The following is a 15,910-nucleotide window of genomic DNA, read 5'->3' on the forward strand; positions in this document are numbered from 1 at the left end:
AGGGACCTTAAGGGCTCCCATCTTCCTTACAACATGCCAAATATCATCCCCAGAGGGGCAAGCAATAAGAATCTCATTTTCTCTATCAGTGATACAAGCAATAAACAAATTAAGAATGCTATCATTATTGATAGAGTTATCAAAAGCATAAATATCATCAAAATAATCTTTAACAACTAGACCCACCTCATTTCTACCTTCCCTCCAGTTGCCCTCATTATCCTTTATTTTATCAATATTATTTTTTATTTTTCTATAGACTGTAGACAAGTGGAAGAATTTAGTATTTCTCCCCCCATCTTTAATCCAGTGTTGACTGGACTTCTATTTCTAGAAGACTTCCTCTTTATCATACCAATCAAACAGTCTTGCTTTTATAACCTTAGCTTTCTCATGGTTATTAGGGTTAAAAGGTTGTTGTAAGACCTTATCTAGGTCCTTCTGAACTTTTTTTTATGTTATAGAAAATATAACCAAACACCTTTTTATTCTAGGTTTTTAGACTTTGTTAAGTATGCTTTAGTCTATGGATCACCTTTCAATCTGGTAGGTCATGAGTGACTGCATGCTAAGCTTTATCAATAACAGGTTTACAGGACTCATCTTTTAACCGCATATCATAAAATCTAAAAGGTTTATCACCATTCTCTATCACAGGTTTAAGATTAATCAACAAAGATAGGTGATCTGAGGTAGCATTAACAACATTCTTAACCACCATAGTAAGGAAAATATCAAGCCAGTTAGGGGTAGCAAGGGCCCGATCCAGTCTTTCTAGGATATTATCTTTCACTTTCCTATTGTTATTCCAAGTAAACTTAGGGCCTTTGTACCCCAGATCGACCAGGACAAGATCATTAATCAGCTCATTGAAATCAATCATGCAATTAGTAAAAACAAACCTGCCCCCTACTTTTTCATCAAGGGATCTTATGGCATTAAAATCTCCAAAAACCATCCAAGGACCTGGAATCAAAGGAGCGCTTTCTCTTAACTCAGACCAAAACCTATGTCTCATATGTGCATTAGGTTCACCATAAACAAAGCTAAAGTACCAAAGAATACTACTATTGTAATCAGAAAGTTTACTTGTAATCTGATTAGTAGTTGCTCCTAGCACTTCAAAATTGACTCCAGTTCTCCATAAAAGAGCAAGACCACCTCAAAGCCCAGAAGCAGGAACACAGAAGAAGCTTTCATACTTGATCACCTTACTTAACATACTAATCCTACTTTCCCCCCACCTTTGTTTTAGGCAAACATATAATATCTGGATTGTGTTGCCTCACTAGTCCTTTAGATTTTGAACTGCCGTGGAGGAACCTATTCCCCGACAATTCCAGACGTGAATCATTTCTAGCAAGGCAGCTATTTGGGGACAACCACCACTAACCCTGGAGGAGGACCACACAGACCTCCACTGCTAGCAAACTCAAAACTCATACTTGAGCTATCATCACCACAATATCCACTATTAGACCCCCTTGGATCCTTTGAGCTTTCACCAAGCCCTTGTTGCTTATGACCAAACTTCAGACGGTGCACCACAGACGAATCATCTACAACTAAAGGCTGAGGTTGAGAGATACTATCCTTAGAATCATACCCAAACACCTCTTGACTTCCTTGAACCAAATCCCTGGGAGCATTCCCTACCGAGACCTCATCATGTTGTTCATTTTGAAAAGCCACCATATTGAGATTCATCTCATCCGATGGTTCTTATGATGGGATCTCCTCTTCAGGGATATCTTCATCAGACTCTTCAGAGGGCTCAGTTGGGTCCAAAGAATGATCATAAAATGATGATTCACTAGACTCCACAGTGTCACTAGACACCGAGATGATAGGATCATCCCCAGGAATAAGCAAATGCCCCATGCCTCTAGCCCTCATTTCGTCAGCATCTCTCTTAGCCTTTTTGACTTCATTGCAGCAAATCTCACATATCTTCGATTCCACCCATTATTATCCATTACTTCTTCTTCTTCTTCACAGCTAACAATTGCTTTCCTCTTGTTTCCCACACAAATAGCTTGAAACTTTTTCTGACTCCTTCTATTCCCATCCCTTCTCGGTCCTCGAGAGGCCAAAGTCTTGTACCCCCTACCACGTGTAGGAAGACTAATGAAGCAAAAATTGGGCTTACATGTATCCAAGAGTAAAGAGGCGTGGAGAAGTTCATCTGTATTGAGTTTCTCAAGAAAAGGAATAATATCCTTGGAAAGGTAAGAAGGTTGATTGTTGTGAGAGGCATTCTCAACTAGCAAATCTTTTTGGTTCCCAAGATATTATCCGCAAAGACAGAAGAGCCTATTCTAAAAGGTGCTTAAGTCAGGCTCACCATAGCTCTGACCTCTTCTACGCCAGAAGAACTGGAAAGGGCCTGGTTTACTACTTTCGAACCCAAAGCCCAGTCCAGGTCCATGTCTATAATCTTGTTACCCAAACTCGGTTTCCAAATAACAAGTGATCCATTTTGTTCACCTGGCCCCAGTATCGGCCCAGCTGAAAGACAATTATCTACTTGGGCTTGTTCAACAGACTCTGAGCTTTGTGGGTTGATGTGTGTTATTGGGCCCACCGAAGTTGCAGATCCAACGGTAACTAATGTGTTTGTCATAGCTTGAAGTATCATTTCTGAATCCAAGGCGAATTTGTTTCTCTCTCCTCTATAGGTGTAGACCTCGTGTCAGAGCTATATGCCACCTGTCTACTCCTGGGTGGTGTTGCAAGCATCCCCGCCCCATTCCAATTCCTCTTTGCCGGTGTCCCTTTGTTTCTCACCGGAAACTGACCAAATCTAGGTTTTTGTGGAGTCCCCGAGAACGTTATAGACACCGGACAAGAGCTCACAACTCCATCAAAGAACACATTTGCTCTCAGCATAAAAGAGAAATTGTTTTTGATATCCCTGGGAGACCCTCCACACTTCAAAAGATCTATCCGATATTTTTCTTTTTTGTTACAATAAAAAAATATCATGGCTAATGCAACCACAGAAATAGCATAAGATATCCACCTTCTCATACTTAAACCTTAATGGTATAACTTCCCCTAATTTCGTACGAAGGTCAATCCCCTTGAGCAATCTTTTCTTAAGGTCCATCTTGACTCTAACCCTCGTAACAAGTTTTTTGAACTCAATTGAGCAGAAGAGATCAACCATTTGTACTTTACCCAATCTCAAACCAACCTTACGAACATTATCCTCATTTATATGGTTACTTAGAGACCATAAATCTGTACCCAGAAATTGACCAGATCGAAACAAGGGTCTTCCTCAGCATGTTCTAAGTTTTTCCATCTCTTGATTGAGATGATAAAGCCATGCACTAACCATGGTTCATTTTTCCTAACATGATCAAACTCCTCAGAGTTCTCAAAAACCAACTTGTAGAAACCTTTTGAAATAGCTTCTATTATTGTTTCCTTCTTTGTCTGCCAGCACCTGTGTAGCTCATCCGCAATATCTTCTAAAGTGATAGGCCTTTCTCCATACAACTTTCCCATCAATGTGTTTTTTACATCCGTTGTATCTTCCTTGTTTTTGCAAACCATATCCACCACTCTTTTTTCCTTGGAACAGAAAAGATTTTGCATGTCCGCTTGTAGTTGTTCGATTTTTTTATCTATCTGAAGTTCCTAAATGTTCTCCTCTTATAATATCCCTTACCGAAGTAGCCATCAAGAAACCTAGAAAGAGATCCCAATGTGTGTGTGTGTGTGTGTTGGGGGGGGGGATTATTAGTGTGGATAAAAAGATGTGATGAAGATGATACTGTAAGTGTATAAATTTACTAGATTATACTGAATCCCAAGCAAGTGGGTAGGAATGGTGAGATACTTAAGAACTTTAAACGAGCAAGAGCCAAGGAAAAGAACAAATAAATACTTTCACACATACAATATGAATTTTGAAGTTTGAATTTAGAAGAGGGGGAAGAAAAGATAAGGGAACTTTTGCTTTCAGCCGCAGGAGAGCTCTGAATCATCTCGAATAACTAATACTTTAGGGTAGAGAAACTTTGAAAAAGGCCAACTATCGTTACTTTGCACAAGACTGCCGTGTTATTTGGCAATGTCAATTGTAGGACTCAACAGTTGGGATATTTGGCATTTACAGAGCCAATGAATATTTATTGTTTATACATGATAATGTTTAATTAAATACATAAATCTTATTATTATGCATATAGGTGAATTAATATCATATAATGAAACCATAAGTTCCATAGGCAATAGAATTAGAACAATATCAAACATATATATGAAGAGTCATATGCGGAAGATTTGATTGTATCTATTTATCAAGAATGCTCATAGTTAGGGGTGAAGTCGGACGCTTCACTTATACGACTATAATATACATAACTGATATGTGATAGAATAATGATATCTCAATCATTTGAGTATGACTCTAAGAGCATCTTTAATGGTAAGACCTGAAAAACACCAAAATTTTTTACCAAACAAACACCAAACCAAATAAACACCAAACAACTTCAGCCCGAGACATCAAAAATTTGACACCAAACTACGCTGCTTTGGATAAACCATGCCAAAATAACCATTGTAGCATTCGAAACACCACGCCAGAAAGCCCACAGTTTAACCCAAAACCCACGCGGTGTTTCAAACACCGCATGACTTTTGAAACACCGTGTCTTACAGTTTAGCCCAAAGCCCATGTTGTTTCGATGCCCACATTGCTTTTTGAAAACCACACCAAAGAAGTGCACAACAACCCACAAGCTCACGCGGTGTTTGAAAAACCGCACGACTTATTGAACACCGCATCGTACATTTGATCCCATTTGGTGTTTGGTTTGGTGTTTTTTTGGTTTGGTCTCACCACTGAAGATGGTTTTTACCAAATTTTCAAGAATTTGGTGTTTGGTATTCATTTGGTCTTACCATTAAAGATGTTCTAAGTTTGTATATTGGTGGTGTAGTCACATAACTGACACTGAGGGGATCGAAGTGAGAACACACAATAAATTCACTATTAAGACTAGTGTGTATATCTCATTCTACAAATTATTCCCTAGACTTGAGGAATTGTAAAAATTCATTGTGTCTCAAATTTATTACTTTAAGATGTTAAAAAATAATGTCTATTTATAGACTAGACTTGACGTTTTGGGTAATTAAAGTCTCAAATTTGTGTCTTGAATCACAAATTCTATAAAGGATCCACCACTCTACGGAGTTATATATATTAAAAATTGTGACATAATTAATTAAGCTCAAACCCGGCCAGTATAAGAAATAGTTTCTTAGTGCTCAATTGATAGATGTTGAATGCCACATTGGGTCAATTAGACATGAGTGTGACAAAGAGGACAAATTTCCAATGGTCTTATTGTGAATACAAGTGAGTTGGAGGGACTTAAATTTAAATAATGGTAGGAAAAGACTTTCTTGATAATTCCATGGACCTTATTGTAAATATAGATTTGTTAATAGGCATTTTCCATATTAAAGAGATATATATTAAAAATGTTTTAATATATCAAGTACAAGTATTTGTATGACAATGACTTTACCTCTTTGAGATAAGACTTGGAATCCTAAGTGGATCCCACTACACGATACGTATTCTCAAAGTTTCCTTATATAGGAGAATGACTTTTTGGTGAAAATGACCATTAGTGTTTCTGGGAAAAGTACAACTAAAAGTAAGAGAAAAACAAAAGTGTTTTGTAGTGTGTTGTGTGGTGAATATTACTAGAAAGCTAAAAACTTACTTTTTTTATTCAGTTTTGGAAAACTTTTTTTATTTTCAACTAAGAGTTGCACGGGCCCGACGATGAACAATCCACCCCTAGAGGCCTAGACCCTTTAAGCCTTTTCCGCAAAGGCCCAAACCCAACAGCCTTTCTTGACTTGTAAGTTCGATCCGATGTCACTCAGCAACCATATTTAACTAACCATCACACTACTTGAGCTCACTTAAAAGTGTCTTGTCACAACTTGGGGAATGCAATGGTAGCCGCCGGATGGGGCCATATGGGCCCCACATCAACCTATTTTATTAGATAGATATTCAACATTGATTGTTTCAAATTAGGCCCAAAAGAATCCCAACCCACCAAATCAACAATGATCCAGTACTCTTGTGCCTAAATAATAAACTACACATACCCCATAAGTCTTTGGATTCTCCATGTCATAAGTTGTGAGGGAAGATTGGAGCTGTTGGATGGGGCCCTATGGGCCCCACACCAACCTCTTTTCTTAGATAGATCTCCAATTTCGGCTTTGAAGATATTTTTTCTTTTAATTCCTTGTTAATCAATAATAGATTAGCATGTTAAAGATCTAAGATTAATTATTTAATAACATATGGTATCAGAGTAGGTCATGCTATAATATCTATTTGATTTATTAGAATAATGAGATCTGAAAATTTTTGTTTGAATAAATATATATGATATATGATAATTTTAGATCTCCATGTTCTAGATAAAAAGGTTTTATTTTTTTTTTGTTGCATATTTGATATATAATTTATGTTTATATATATACTCATTTAGATCAACAATATAAAAAAAATGAGGAAGATATATCACATATGGAATAGTGCATACAATATTAATAACATATGCTTGCTTTCGTTGTGTATTATAATTTTTTAATGTCATTCGGTTACGTGATAACGTGATAAGTAATTTTATTTATGTGGTATGACACTTGTAAAAGATGCTTTAAGAGTTGTTTTGCTAGTATAAAGTTTTTGGGTATACGTAGATCTAGTTTTCTAAACTACAAGAACAAGGCAATGAGATTGTATTGTTCCTTTCATGTACGTGGTATGTAAAACACTAAAAGAGAGACAAAAACCATGTGTCAAGTTATTTGTTTTTTTATAAAAGAAGATGACCACTTGTTAATAGAGGAGGGGAACACTTTAATTTTGTTTCCATATTTTAAAACATTGTTTGACGTGTGCACAGATGATGAACTATATTGTGTACTCAAACATAAAGGGAAAGGTACAATACTTTTTCTATGCCTAGCATAGGATGCATAAGGTCTATGAAGATGGATAAGAGTAAAATTCATGTTTATAATATGCACATGGGAATGTAAAAAGCATACACAATAGCCATGAATATTATCTCACAACGTATGGTTAAAACACATTACTAGTTGTTGCCTAATGAAAAGGGTGCGTGCATGATGCATACTCATTTAGTGCATGATGGATGCACATAATTAATAGCGTTTTTTGCATCTTGTTTTGTCTGGGGAAATCGGTTTTATGCCACGCATATTGACATGATCAATTAAAACAATTTTATTAAGGTATTTCGGATGAACAGTGGTAATGGCATAAGATGCATTAGTAATTAATAGTTGAGATTAATTATTAAGTATGTTATGTTACTGGCGCATGGATGCTTGCTAATCTATTAGTGACTTGATATTATAATGATATATTTACTAAAATTATTATTTATTGTTGGCATGAGATGCATGATCTATTTATTAATAGGTAGTATAAACATATGGATTTGTTAATGGACACTTTCCATATTAAAGAGATATGTATTAAAAATATTTTAGTATATCAAGTACAAGTACTTGTATGACAATGATTTTATCTCTTTAAGATAAGACTTGAAATCCTAAATGGATCCAACTATACAGACATACGTATTCTCAAAAAAATTCTATAAGACAATGATTTTTTAGTGAAAGAGACAATTAGTCTTTCTATGAAAAGTACAACTAAAAGTAGGAGAAAAGTAAAAGTATTTTATGGTGTGTTGTGTGCAGTGTTCACGATTCCAAACGAAATGTCATAATTCCAGTGGATATTTCTGTTTTTCAAAAAAAACGAAATAACATCGAAACGAATTAATCTAAATGTATCGCTGGTGGCATTTATGGTAAATAACCTATTGTTCGACGACAAATAGCAAAAACTACCCGAATACATCTCAAATTCTATAGTATTCGATAAAACCAAATAGTTCACTCAAAACTTTTTCTCTCTCCCAAAAAGCTATTCATTGGAGTATGATGATTACGTCAGAGCATGGATGATGTGGATTTACCCTCTATGATCAATGGAAGCTGTGGGAAATGAAAAAGTCCAATATTTTCTAGTTTCCAAATTCCAAATTCTAGATCTAAAAGGGTTCAACTTTTAAAAGTAAGGTCAGAATTTATTTTTCTCCACTAAAAATTTAGTTTTTTATTTGCATTTAAGTATTTCACATCTAAAATATTAGTTATTTGATTTATTTACAACTAAACTAGCCCGATTTCTTGGTATAATTAGTGTAATATAAACTGATCCGGCCTTAGTTGCCCATGTAAATATTAGTAAGCATTGGGATCTCCCTGTTAACAACTCAAGCATCACCACCCTAAAGCTATAAACATTACTCTTTTCGGTTAACTTTCATATGTATTACAGTGTAAATGTACAACACTGTTTTGTGGTAATTTTACCTAGGATTGCGTCAAATTTCTGGTCCAATGCAATACACAGGGGATTTCATAGAAGAAAAAATAAAATCTAAATGCTCGCCAAAACATTTCTTGAATAGTAGGATGAAATCAAAGTGGCACAAATATAGTTGCACTTCTGGCATATTCAAAACTAAACGACCTCATAGAACTGTAAGGCGGAACTAATAGATCAAAACAAGGGCAGCATATGGATTATGGACTAGTGTAAAGTGTCTTTTAAGTATATTACTATATTCAGTATCCCTAGCCAAAATTCCAATCCTATGTGCGCATATGCTTCTGATCTATGAAAGATATTCTAGGTAAACGAAAGTGAAAATTTTATCCAACAAGAAAAAAAAGAAAGATGTTCTAGGTAAGGAAATTGGTTTAAGGAAATGGTTTTTGTGAATAAAATTTTAAAGGATAACATGATAGTAAGAAACATGAGGGCAAAACGAATCCATCATATGGAGTATCAGGGGCACGACAAACATTTTCCTTTATATCACTAGCAGTTTTTCTTTTTTTTTTCCTTTTACACTTTTCTTACTATAATCCCTCCTCCCCATTTTTCCCATACTCAATATAATTCTTAGCACACTTAACCAAAAAAAAGTTAACTTTCTTGTGATGAAGTATTCGGGGTCTAAATATCCTACAGTCCCTTGCACAACCGTCAAAACTCGACATTTAGCAAGAGGAACAAGCCTAGAAATTCTAAAATCAGCAAGTTTAGCAATATTGTTCTCATTCAAGAGAATGTTTAATGACTTGACATCCCTGTGAAAAATAGGCATACAACCGTATAAGTGCAAGTAAGAAAGAGCCTCTCCAACCTCAATAGCTATTTGAAGTTTATATTATTATGCTTGTGATGAAATGATGTTCTGCTTTGAATAAATGAATATATTCATGTTATTAATCTATATGTCTATTTTGAATGATCAACGTTTAGTTTTGGATATGCACATGTCATATCATGTGTCTAGTTCTTAATCTATGTTATTCATGTTATATGCACGTGTCTAGTTCTTCATGTTGTTAGTTCCAGTCTTCTAGATCTTATGTTGGTGTTGATCTTAGAATGTATTTTTTTTTTGCTATGAAAGTTGGAAATCAGTGTTTGCTTTGATTGGCTATTTGTTAAATTGTTTAAGAGCTTGATCTATGGAAGGTTTTATCAATGTATATTTTTTTTCAAATTAAATATAATTTCTAGGTTTATAGTAAGTAGGTTTACATATTGTTCTTATATGCTTAGTTTTGTGTAACCATTCATGTTTTATGCGTATGCATATATTATTTCATTTTGGATTTTGTGAAAATATTGTGGAATGTCTTGTCTGCAGTGGGAACGTTGTAGAATATTTGTCAAAAATGGTAAGATCTAAGAATATAGGATGGGATCACTGTACAAGGGTAGCAGGTTCAAAAAATCACTTTGAGTGTAACTACGACAAAAAAATCATTAAAGGAGGTGGCATCACTCGTCTAAAACAACATTTAGCGAGTGGATATGAACAGGGGCGGATGTAAAGGTTGGCTGACCGGGGCTACAGCCCCCCCCCAAACTTTCCCCAAAAAAATACTACACTAGCCCATAGATGATAGGCCCACAAGTCACAATCACTTATAATTTGGTCTTGTCACGTTTGCTTTCTAACTTCCTATTACTCTATTAGCCGAAAAAAAAAAAAAAAAAAAAAAAGGAATTACAACTCACAATAAGGGCCCACAAGTCACTATCTCTATATAACAATTTCTCACAACTCACAATTTAAGATTCTCAAAAACAGTAACACCGAAAAAAAAAAACATAAAGGTCAACCAAAAAAAAACGGAACGTGATTTCGGTCGCATTACCGCCTCCTCGACAAATCTTTTTACAAAAGAAAATTTTGTTCTCTATTATTATCTTCTTCCAGTCGGCAGTTCCAATTCCGCGCCTAACCTATTTATCATTTTATTTTATATTCGGCTATTCATTAGCTAAGGGCTAAGGTAAATTGTTTTGTATTATGCCTATATTTTTTTATTTCGTTTTTGTTTTTTAATTTTCAAATTCTAATGTATTCTCTACTTGACTTATTGTCTTGTTAACTTATAGTTTATATTGGAGTATTAGATTGTCATTTAATTTTTTGTCTTATTTAATTAGTTGAATATTATTGTAGTTATTATTGTGATATATTTTTTTTTTTTTTTTAGTATAGAAGCAAACTATTGATTACTTAAATTATTATGATCTATCTTAGGTAAGAATGTCCGAACATCAAGCTCGTAAGAAAATAAAACCATGTTTTCCTTCTTTAAACCCAAAGATGTCACCCCGAAAATGATGTAACTTCTACATCATCTAGTCTTGATATTTCAAGACTTGATAGAGATGGCCAACCTCCTTCACAAGTTCAAGTTGTTGAAATTGAGCAAGTTGAACCTTCTCCTCAAGCCCAAAGAGTTAGTGTTGGAGAAGTTGACTCCACATCTTTATTTGAACGTGATCCGGGTAACGCATCTCCAATATATAATTACCCGGTTAATCAACAAGATGATGTTCGACGAGCTTTTCTTGGAAAGGGGCGCTGGTTACTTGAACTCAGTGAGAAAGAGTATCCATCCACCATATTCGAAAGCAAACTTCGCCCGGTTCAACTCCTCTTGGTTCACACTATTTCCTTGGCTAGAGTACTCACTCCATACGGATAGAGCTTATTGTTTTCCATGTTTTATATTTGAAACAAATCCGGCGCCCCGCATTCACTGTTGAAGGTTTTAAATGTTGGAAGAAGATTAATAATGGAAAGAAGTGTTCCTTTTGCAACATGAAGGAGGTCCATGCTCACCTCATAGATTAAATGATGATAGCTTGTGAAAATTTCATGAATCCTTCTCGACATATAGATAATGTGTTAAATACATTATCTAAAGAAGAGGTTGTTAAGAACCGTTTGCTAGTCAAAGCTATTCTTCAGTGTATTCAATTTCTTGCACTACAAGGGATTTCTTTTAGAGGCCATGACGAGTCCAAAAAGTCAAAAAATGGTGGAAATTTCAAGGGAGTGTTGGGATTTGCAGCGATGTTGAATGACAAGGTTGCAGAATTATTAAAAGATGCTCCGAGAAATGCCACATATACCTCACATTCAATTCAAAAGACACTTTTGCATATCTATGCCGATAAAGTGAGAGAGAGAATTTGAGGAAATTGGTGATGCAAAATTTTGTGTCCTTGTTGATGAAGCACAAGATAATTCAAACAAGGAGCAAATGGCGATTGTCCTAAGATTTGTTGATAGAGGTGGTTTTGTTAGAGAGTATTTTCTTGGTATTGTTGGTGTTAAAGACACTTGTGCTTTAACTTTGAAAGAAGCTATATGCAATATCCTTGCTCGCCATAATTTGCATATTATAAATATGAGAGGTCAAGGTTATGATGGTGCTAGCAATATGCGTGGTCAATGGAATGGATTACGAGGCATTGTTTCAAGGAGTGTCTATATGCATATTATGTGCATTGCTTTGCACATCGCCTACAACTTGCTCTAGTTGCGGCTTCTAAAGATGTTTTTGATGTTTGGTTGTTTTTTTCCAAGTTGGCTTCTATTGTTAATCTTCATGTTGCTTTTTGGAAGATACTCGGAAAAATGAAATTGATATGCTGGTAGCTAGTGGTGAACTTGTTACTGGAAAAGGAGCTAATCAAGTTTCTACTTTGCAACGAGCAGGAGATACTAGATGGAGTTCTCATTTTGCTTCGGTTTGTAGCCTGAAAGAGATGTTTGATTCAATTTGAATAGTTCTTGAAAGCGTCATGAAGAACGGGTCAAACAACTCTATGCGTGGAGAAGCTAAAGGTGCTATTCTTGCAATGAAAAGTTTTGAGTTTGTCTTTCTTTTTCATTTATTGCATAAGACTATGGGAATTACTAATGTCTTGTGTAAAGCCCTACAAGAAAAGTCCCAAGACATTTTAAATGCTATCAGCTTAGTCTCTAGTACGAAAGCACTTCTTCAAGAATTAAGAGGATCTTCTTGGGACGCTTTCCTTAGTGATGTGATTTTGTTTTGCAAAAAACATGACATTGATATGCCTGATATGGGTGCTTTCGACACATGGCGGATGGTACAGTCGTTCTTGCCGCCAGAAAAAAGATTACATTACGGTTGAGCACCACTACCGCGTCGAAGTTATTTAATGTTTGTAATAGATTACCGGTTGGTGGAATTAAATAACAGATTTCCAGAAGAAACAATAGAGCTTCTTTATCTTAGTTCTGCTTTGGATCCGAAAGATGCTTTTAAGTCCTTCAACATTGATGACATTTGCAAACTCGCAGAAAAGTTTTATTGTGGAGACTTCACGAAACAAGAGATACATCATTTGAGAAGTCAACTGCAACATTACAAACTTGATGTGCTCAAGCATCCTCTTTTTTCATAAGTTGTCTACCATTTCCTAATTATGTCAAAGACTAGTTGAAACAAGAAAGATCAATATCTATTATTTGATTGATAGATTGATTCGCCTTGTCTTGACACTTCCCCTGTTTCCACGGAACGTAACGAGCATTCTCACTATGAAATTGCTCAAAACACGACTTCAGAACAAGATGGGGGATGAATTTCTTGCAGATTGCATGACTATTTACATTGAACGGGATTTTGCTAAAGAAGTTGATTTGGATGCAATAATAGATGTATTTGATAAGAATCCACGCAGGTCAAAACTTCACTAGTGTGATGCTAATGTGCTATGTTTTTCTTGCACATTTCTTTATTATATTTGTCTAGGTCTATAGTGAAAACACTATTTTGTCCATTTTGGGTAAGGTAATAAAAGCGATAATTCTTTTGTTTATCAATGCTAGCTTATTGGTTCCTAAAAAAATCTTTAAAGATTAACTCCATGGCAGCCCCCCCTTATCTAAAATCCTAGATCCGCCCCTGGATATGAAGATGTGGAAAAATGTGTTAAAGTACCTGGTGAAGCGAGGGTTATAATGAGAGATATTTTGTTAGGGAAGAAACAAGATAACTAATAAAAGAAGGGCTAACAGAGATGTAATGGAAACAATGTGCAATCCTACTATTGTTGATTTAGAAAGTGAGGATGATGTATAATTCCGTTATACAAAAACTCAATCAAGAAAAGAACAATCTTCTTATCGTGGTTTTGGGCAAGACGTTGTGGCACTTGGAAGAAAGTCTACATCCTCAGTTGATGGCACATTGCATGACTTTTATCTTTCTCATAAGAGAACTCATCCTAGGGATGTTGACTTTGTTGCCTTTAGACATCAAGATGCAAGGCAACCGTCTGTGAAGCATAGTATTAACAGGGGATTTGGTGATTAGTTTAAAGACTTGGTATCAAAGTTTGCTATATGGGCAGGGATTGCCCAACATGTTGTGTGTAAAAATCCTTTCTACCAGTCTAAGACAGATGAGGCAGCAAGGGCAGGAATTAGGGTGCAGGGTCCTTCTCTCCATGACTTAATGCATAAATACTTGAAGAAAAATGTTAATGAATTGAAAGCTTATATTGATGGAATGAAAAGGAAGTGGAAGTAGTACGGAGTCACAGTTATGTGTGATGGTTGGACAGGGCCTACTAGGAGAATATCATGAACTTTATGGTATATTATGATGGGTAAACGGTCTTCCACACCTCAAAGGAGGTGTCAAGGCATTGTAAAGACCATATTTTCATACTTGCACATATGAAGGAGGTGATTAATATGATAGAGAAAGAGTACGTTGTTCAAGTTGTTACAAACAATGGAAATGGCTACTCTTGGTAAATATGTTTGAATTATAATTGATATAAAGTTTTGTTAATCTATTGCATTTGCTTATGAACACTTCTTTTGTGTTTTCAATTTCAGGTTACAATTTGTTTTGGACACCTTGTGTTGTGCATTGTATTGACTTAATATTGGAGTTGGGTAGAAAAACAGTTGTAAAGAAAAATATTGAGCGAACTAGGGAGGTCACAACCTACATTTACAATCATCCTCAAGTTCTTGATTTGATGCGGGGTAAGTGTGGTGGATAACTTATGAGACTAGGGCCTACTAGATTTGCGAGCAATTACATTGCTTTGAAGCGCATGGTGGAAAAAATGGATAAGCTAAAAGAGATGTTTACATCACCTAATTGGTTGGTGCTTAAAGGAAGAAAAACATTAGTGAGGGCACTTAGGGATGAGGATACCATAGCTGATAAGTCATTTTGGAGAAAGATAAAGACGCTTGTTAGAGTTTTTAACCCTTTGGTAAAGGTTTTGAGATTAGTGGATGGTGATGAAAAGCTTACCATGGGATATTTGCATGTTGCAATGGAGTAGATGAGATGTGAAGTGCAAAGGACAACTAAATATCATTCTTGGATCTTGTTTATTATTGATTGGAGATGGGCTGGGACAAACAATTGTCACATGTTTTGCACAAGGTTAGTAAGCAATTGTAGGTTTTGAGTTCTTTATTTATAATGAATGAAAAATATATTTTGGAGTTTTCTATCTCATATTGAATATGTATATGTTTCTCAACTTATTATATGAATCTGAGCGAGCAATATAGTAATGATTTGGCAAATCGGGGGGATTTGATAGATGCTTTGCAAGTAGTGATTGCAAAGTTGGTTGTTGAACCTGCGAAACAAGCAAAGTGCATGATCGAGGTAAGAAAAAATGAAACATGCTACTTGACTTGCCTTTATTTTTAAATATTTACAAGTTATATACAATTAAAGGCTTTTTTGGATGCAACTGGTTCCTTTGGTACACTAGCCGCTATACATGGCAGGAGTTCAACTCAACCGGATAAGTGTGTAGGTTTTAAATAAAAATTGTGGTGTTTAGCTTTGTAGTAAAGCTTTACTAATGTCATGTAAATGAATATATGCAGCTGATTGATTGGTGGTTTTCATATGGGAAGGATGCACCTAATCTCAGGGAAGTAGCCATTCGAGTTCTATCTCAAACATGTTCGTCATCTGGGTGTGAGCGAAACTGGAGCACATTTGGGATGATCCATTCGAAGAAAAGGAACACCATGAATGATGAAACTTTTCATGACTTTGGTTATGTGCATTACAACTTGAGGTTGAAGATGAAACACTTGAAAAGAGTAAAGGAGCAAGATGATCCAATTGATCTACATCATTACTTTGCTGAGTCTGAAGCTGAGGACCCTTTGTTCAAGTGGATTAGAAATCCCCCTCCACTACCCGATTTAAATAGTGATGACGGGTTACCTGACTCCCTCATTGCACAAATGTTGGAAGAGTATATAAGGAACCACGCGCCCCTACCAGATCGACATCGCTTTGATTGGGAAGAAAAAGAACAACCTACTTAATGACACCATTGGAGATTATCGTGATTACACTGTTGATGAAGTATTTAATTCTGATGGGGAATCAGATAATAATATCATTG

At 35.6% G+C, this 15,910-nt stretch overlaps 1 protein-coding gene across 1 annotated transcript; it reads left to right on the top strand.

Annotated features, from left to right (window-relative positions):
• Positions 1-11,736: 11,736 nt before the first annotated feature.
• On the top strand, positions 11,737-14,040 carry LOC147476819 (uncharacterized). Its single transcript, XM_086585836.1, has 4 exons — positions 11,737-11,944; positions 12,102-12,226; positions 12,383-12,592; positions 13,903-14,040. The coding sequence occupies exons 1-4, from the start codon at positions 11,737-11,739 to the stop codon at positions 14,038-14,040; spliced, it is 681 nt and encodes a 226-aa protein (XP_086441962.1).
• The last annotated feature ends 1,870 nt before the right edge of the window (positions 14,041-15,910 follow it).

This window comes from Coptis chinensis, chromosome 9 (genome assembly GCF_015680905.1).
Source record: "Coptis chinensis isolate HL-2020 chromosome 9, ASM1568090v1, whole genome shotgun sequence".
NCBI lineage: Eukaryota > Viridiplantae > Streptophyta > Magnoliopsida > Ranunculales > Ranunculaceae > Coptis > Coptis chinensis.

Coding starts and splice junctions, on each gene's coding strand:
- LOC147476819 (XM_086585836.1), top strand. CDS start 11,737: ATGGCGATTGTCCTAAGATTTGTTGATAGAGGTGGTTTTGTTAGAGAG. Junction 11,945..12,101: donor TCAATGGAATGGATTACGAG/GCATTGTTTCAA, acceptor GCTTTTTGGAAG/ATACTCGGAAAAATGAAATT. Junction 12,593..13,902: donor CTTTCGACACATGGCGGATG/GTACAGTCGTTC, acceptor CCTTTCTACCAG/TCTAAGACAGATGAGGCAGC.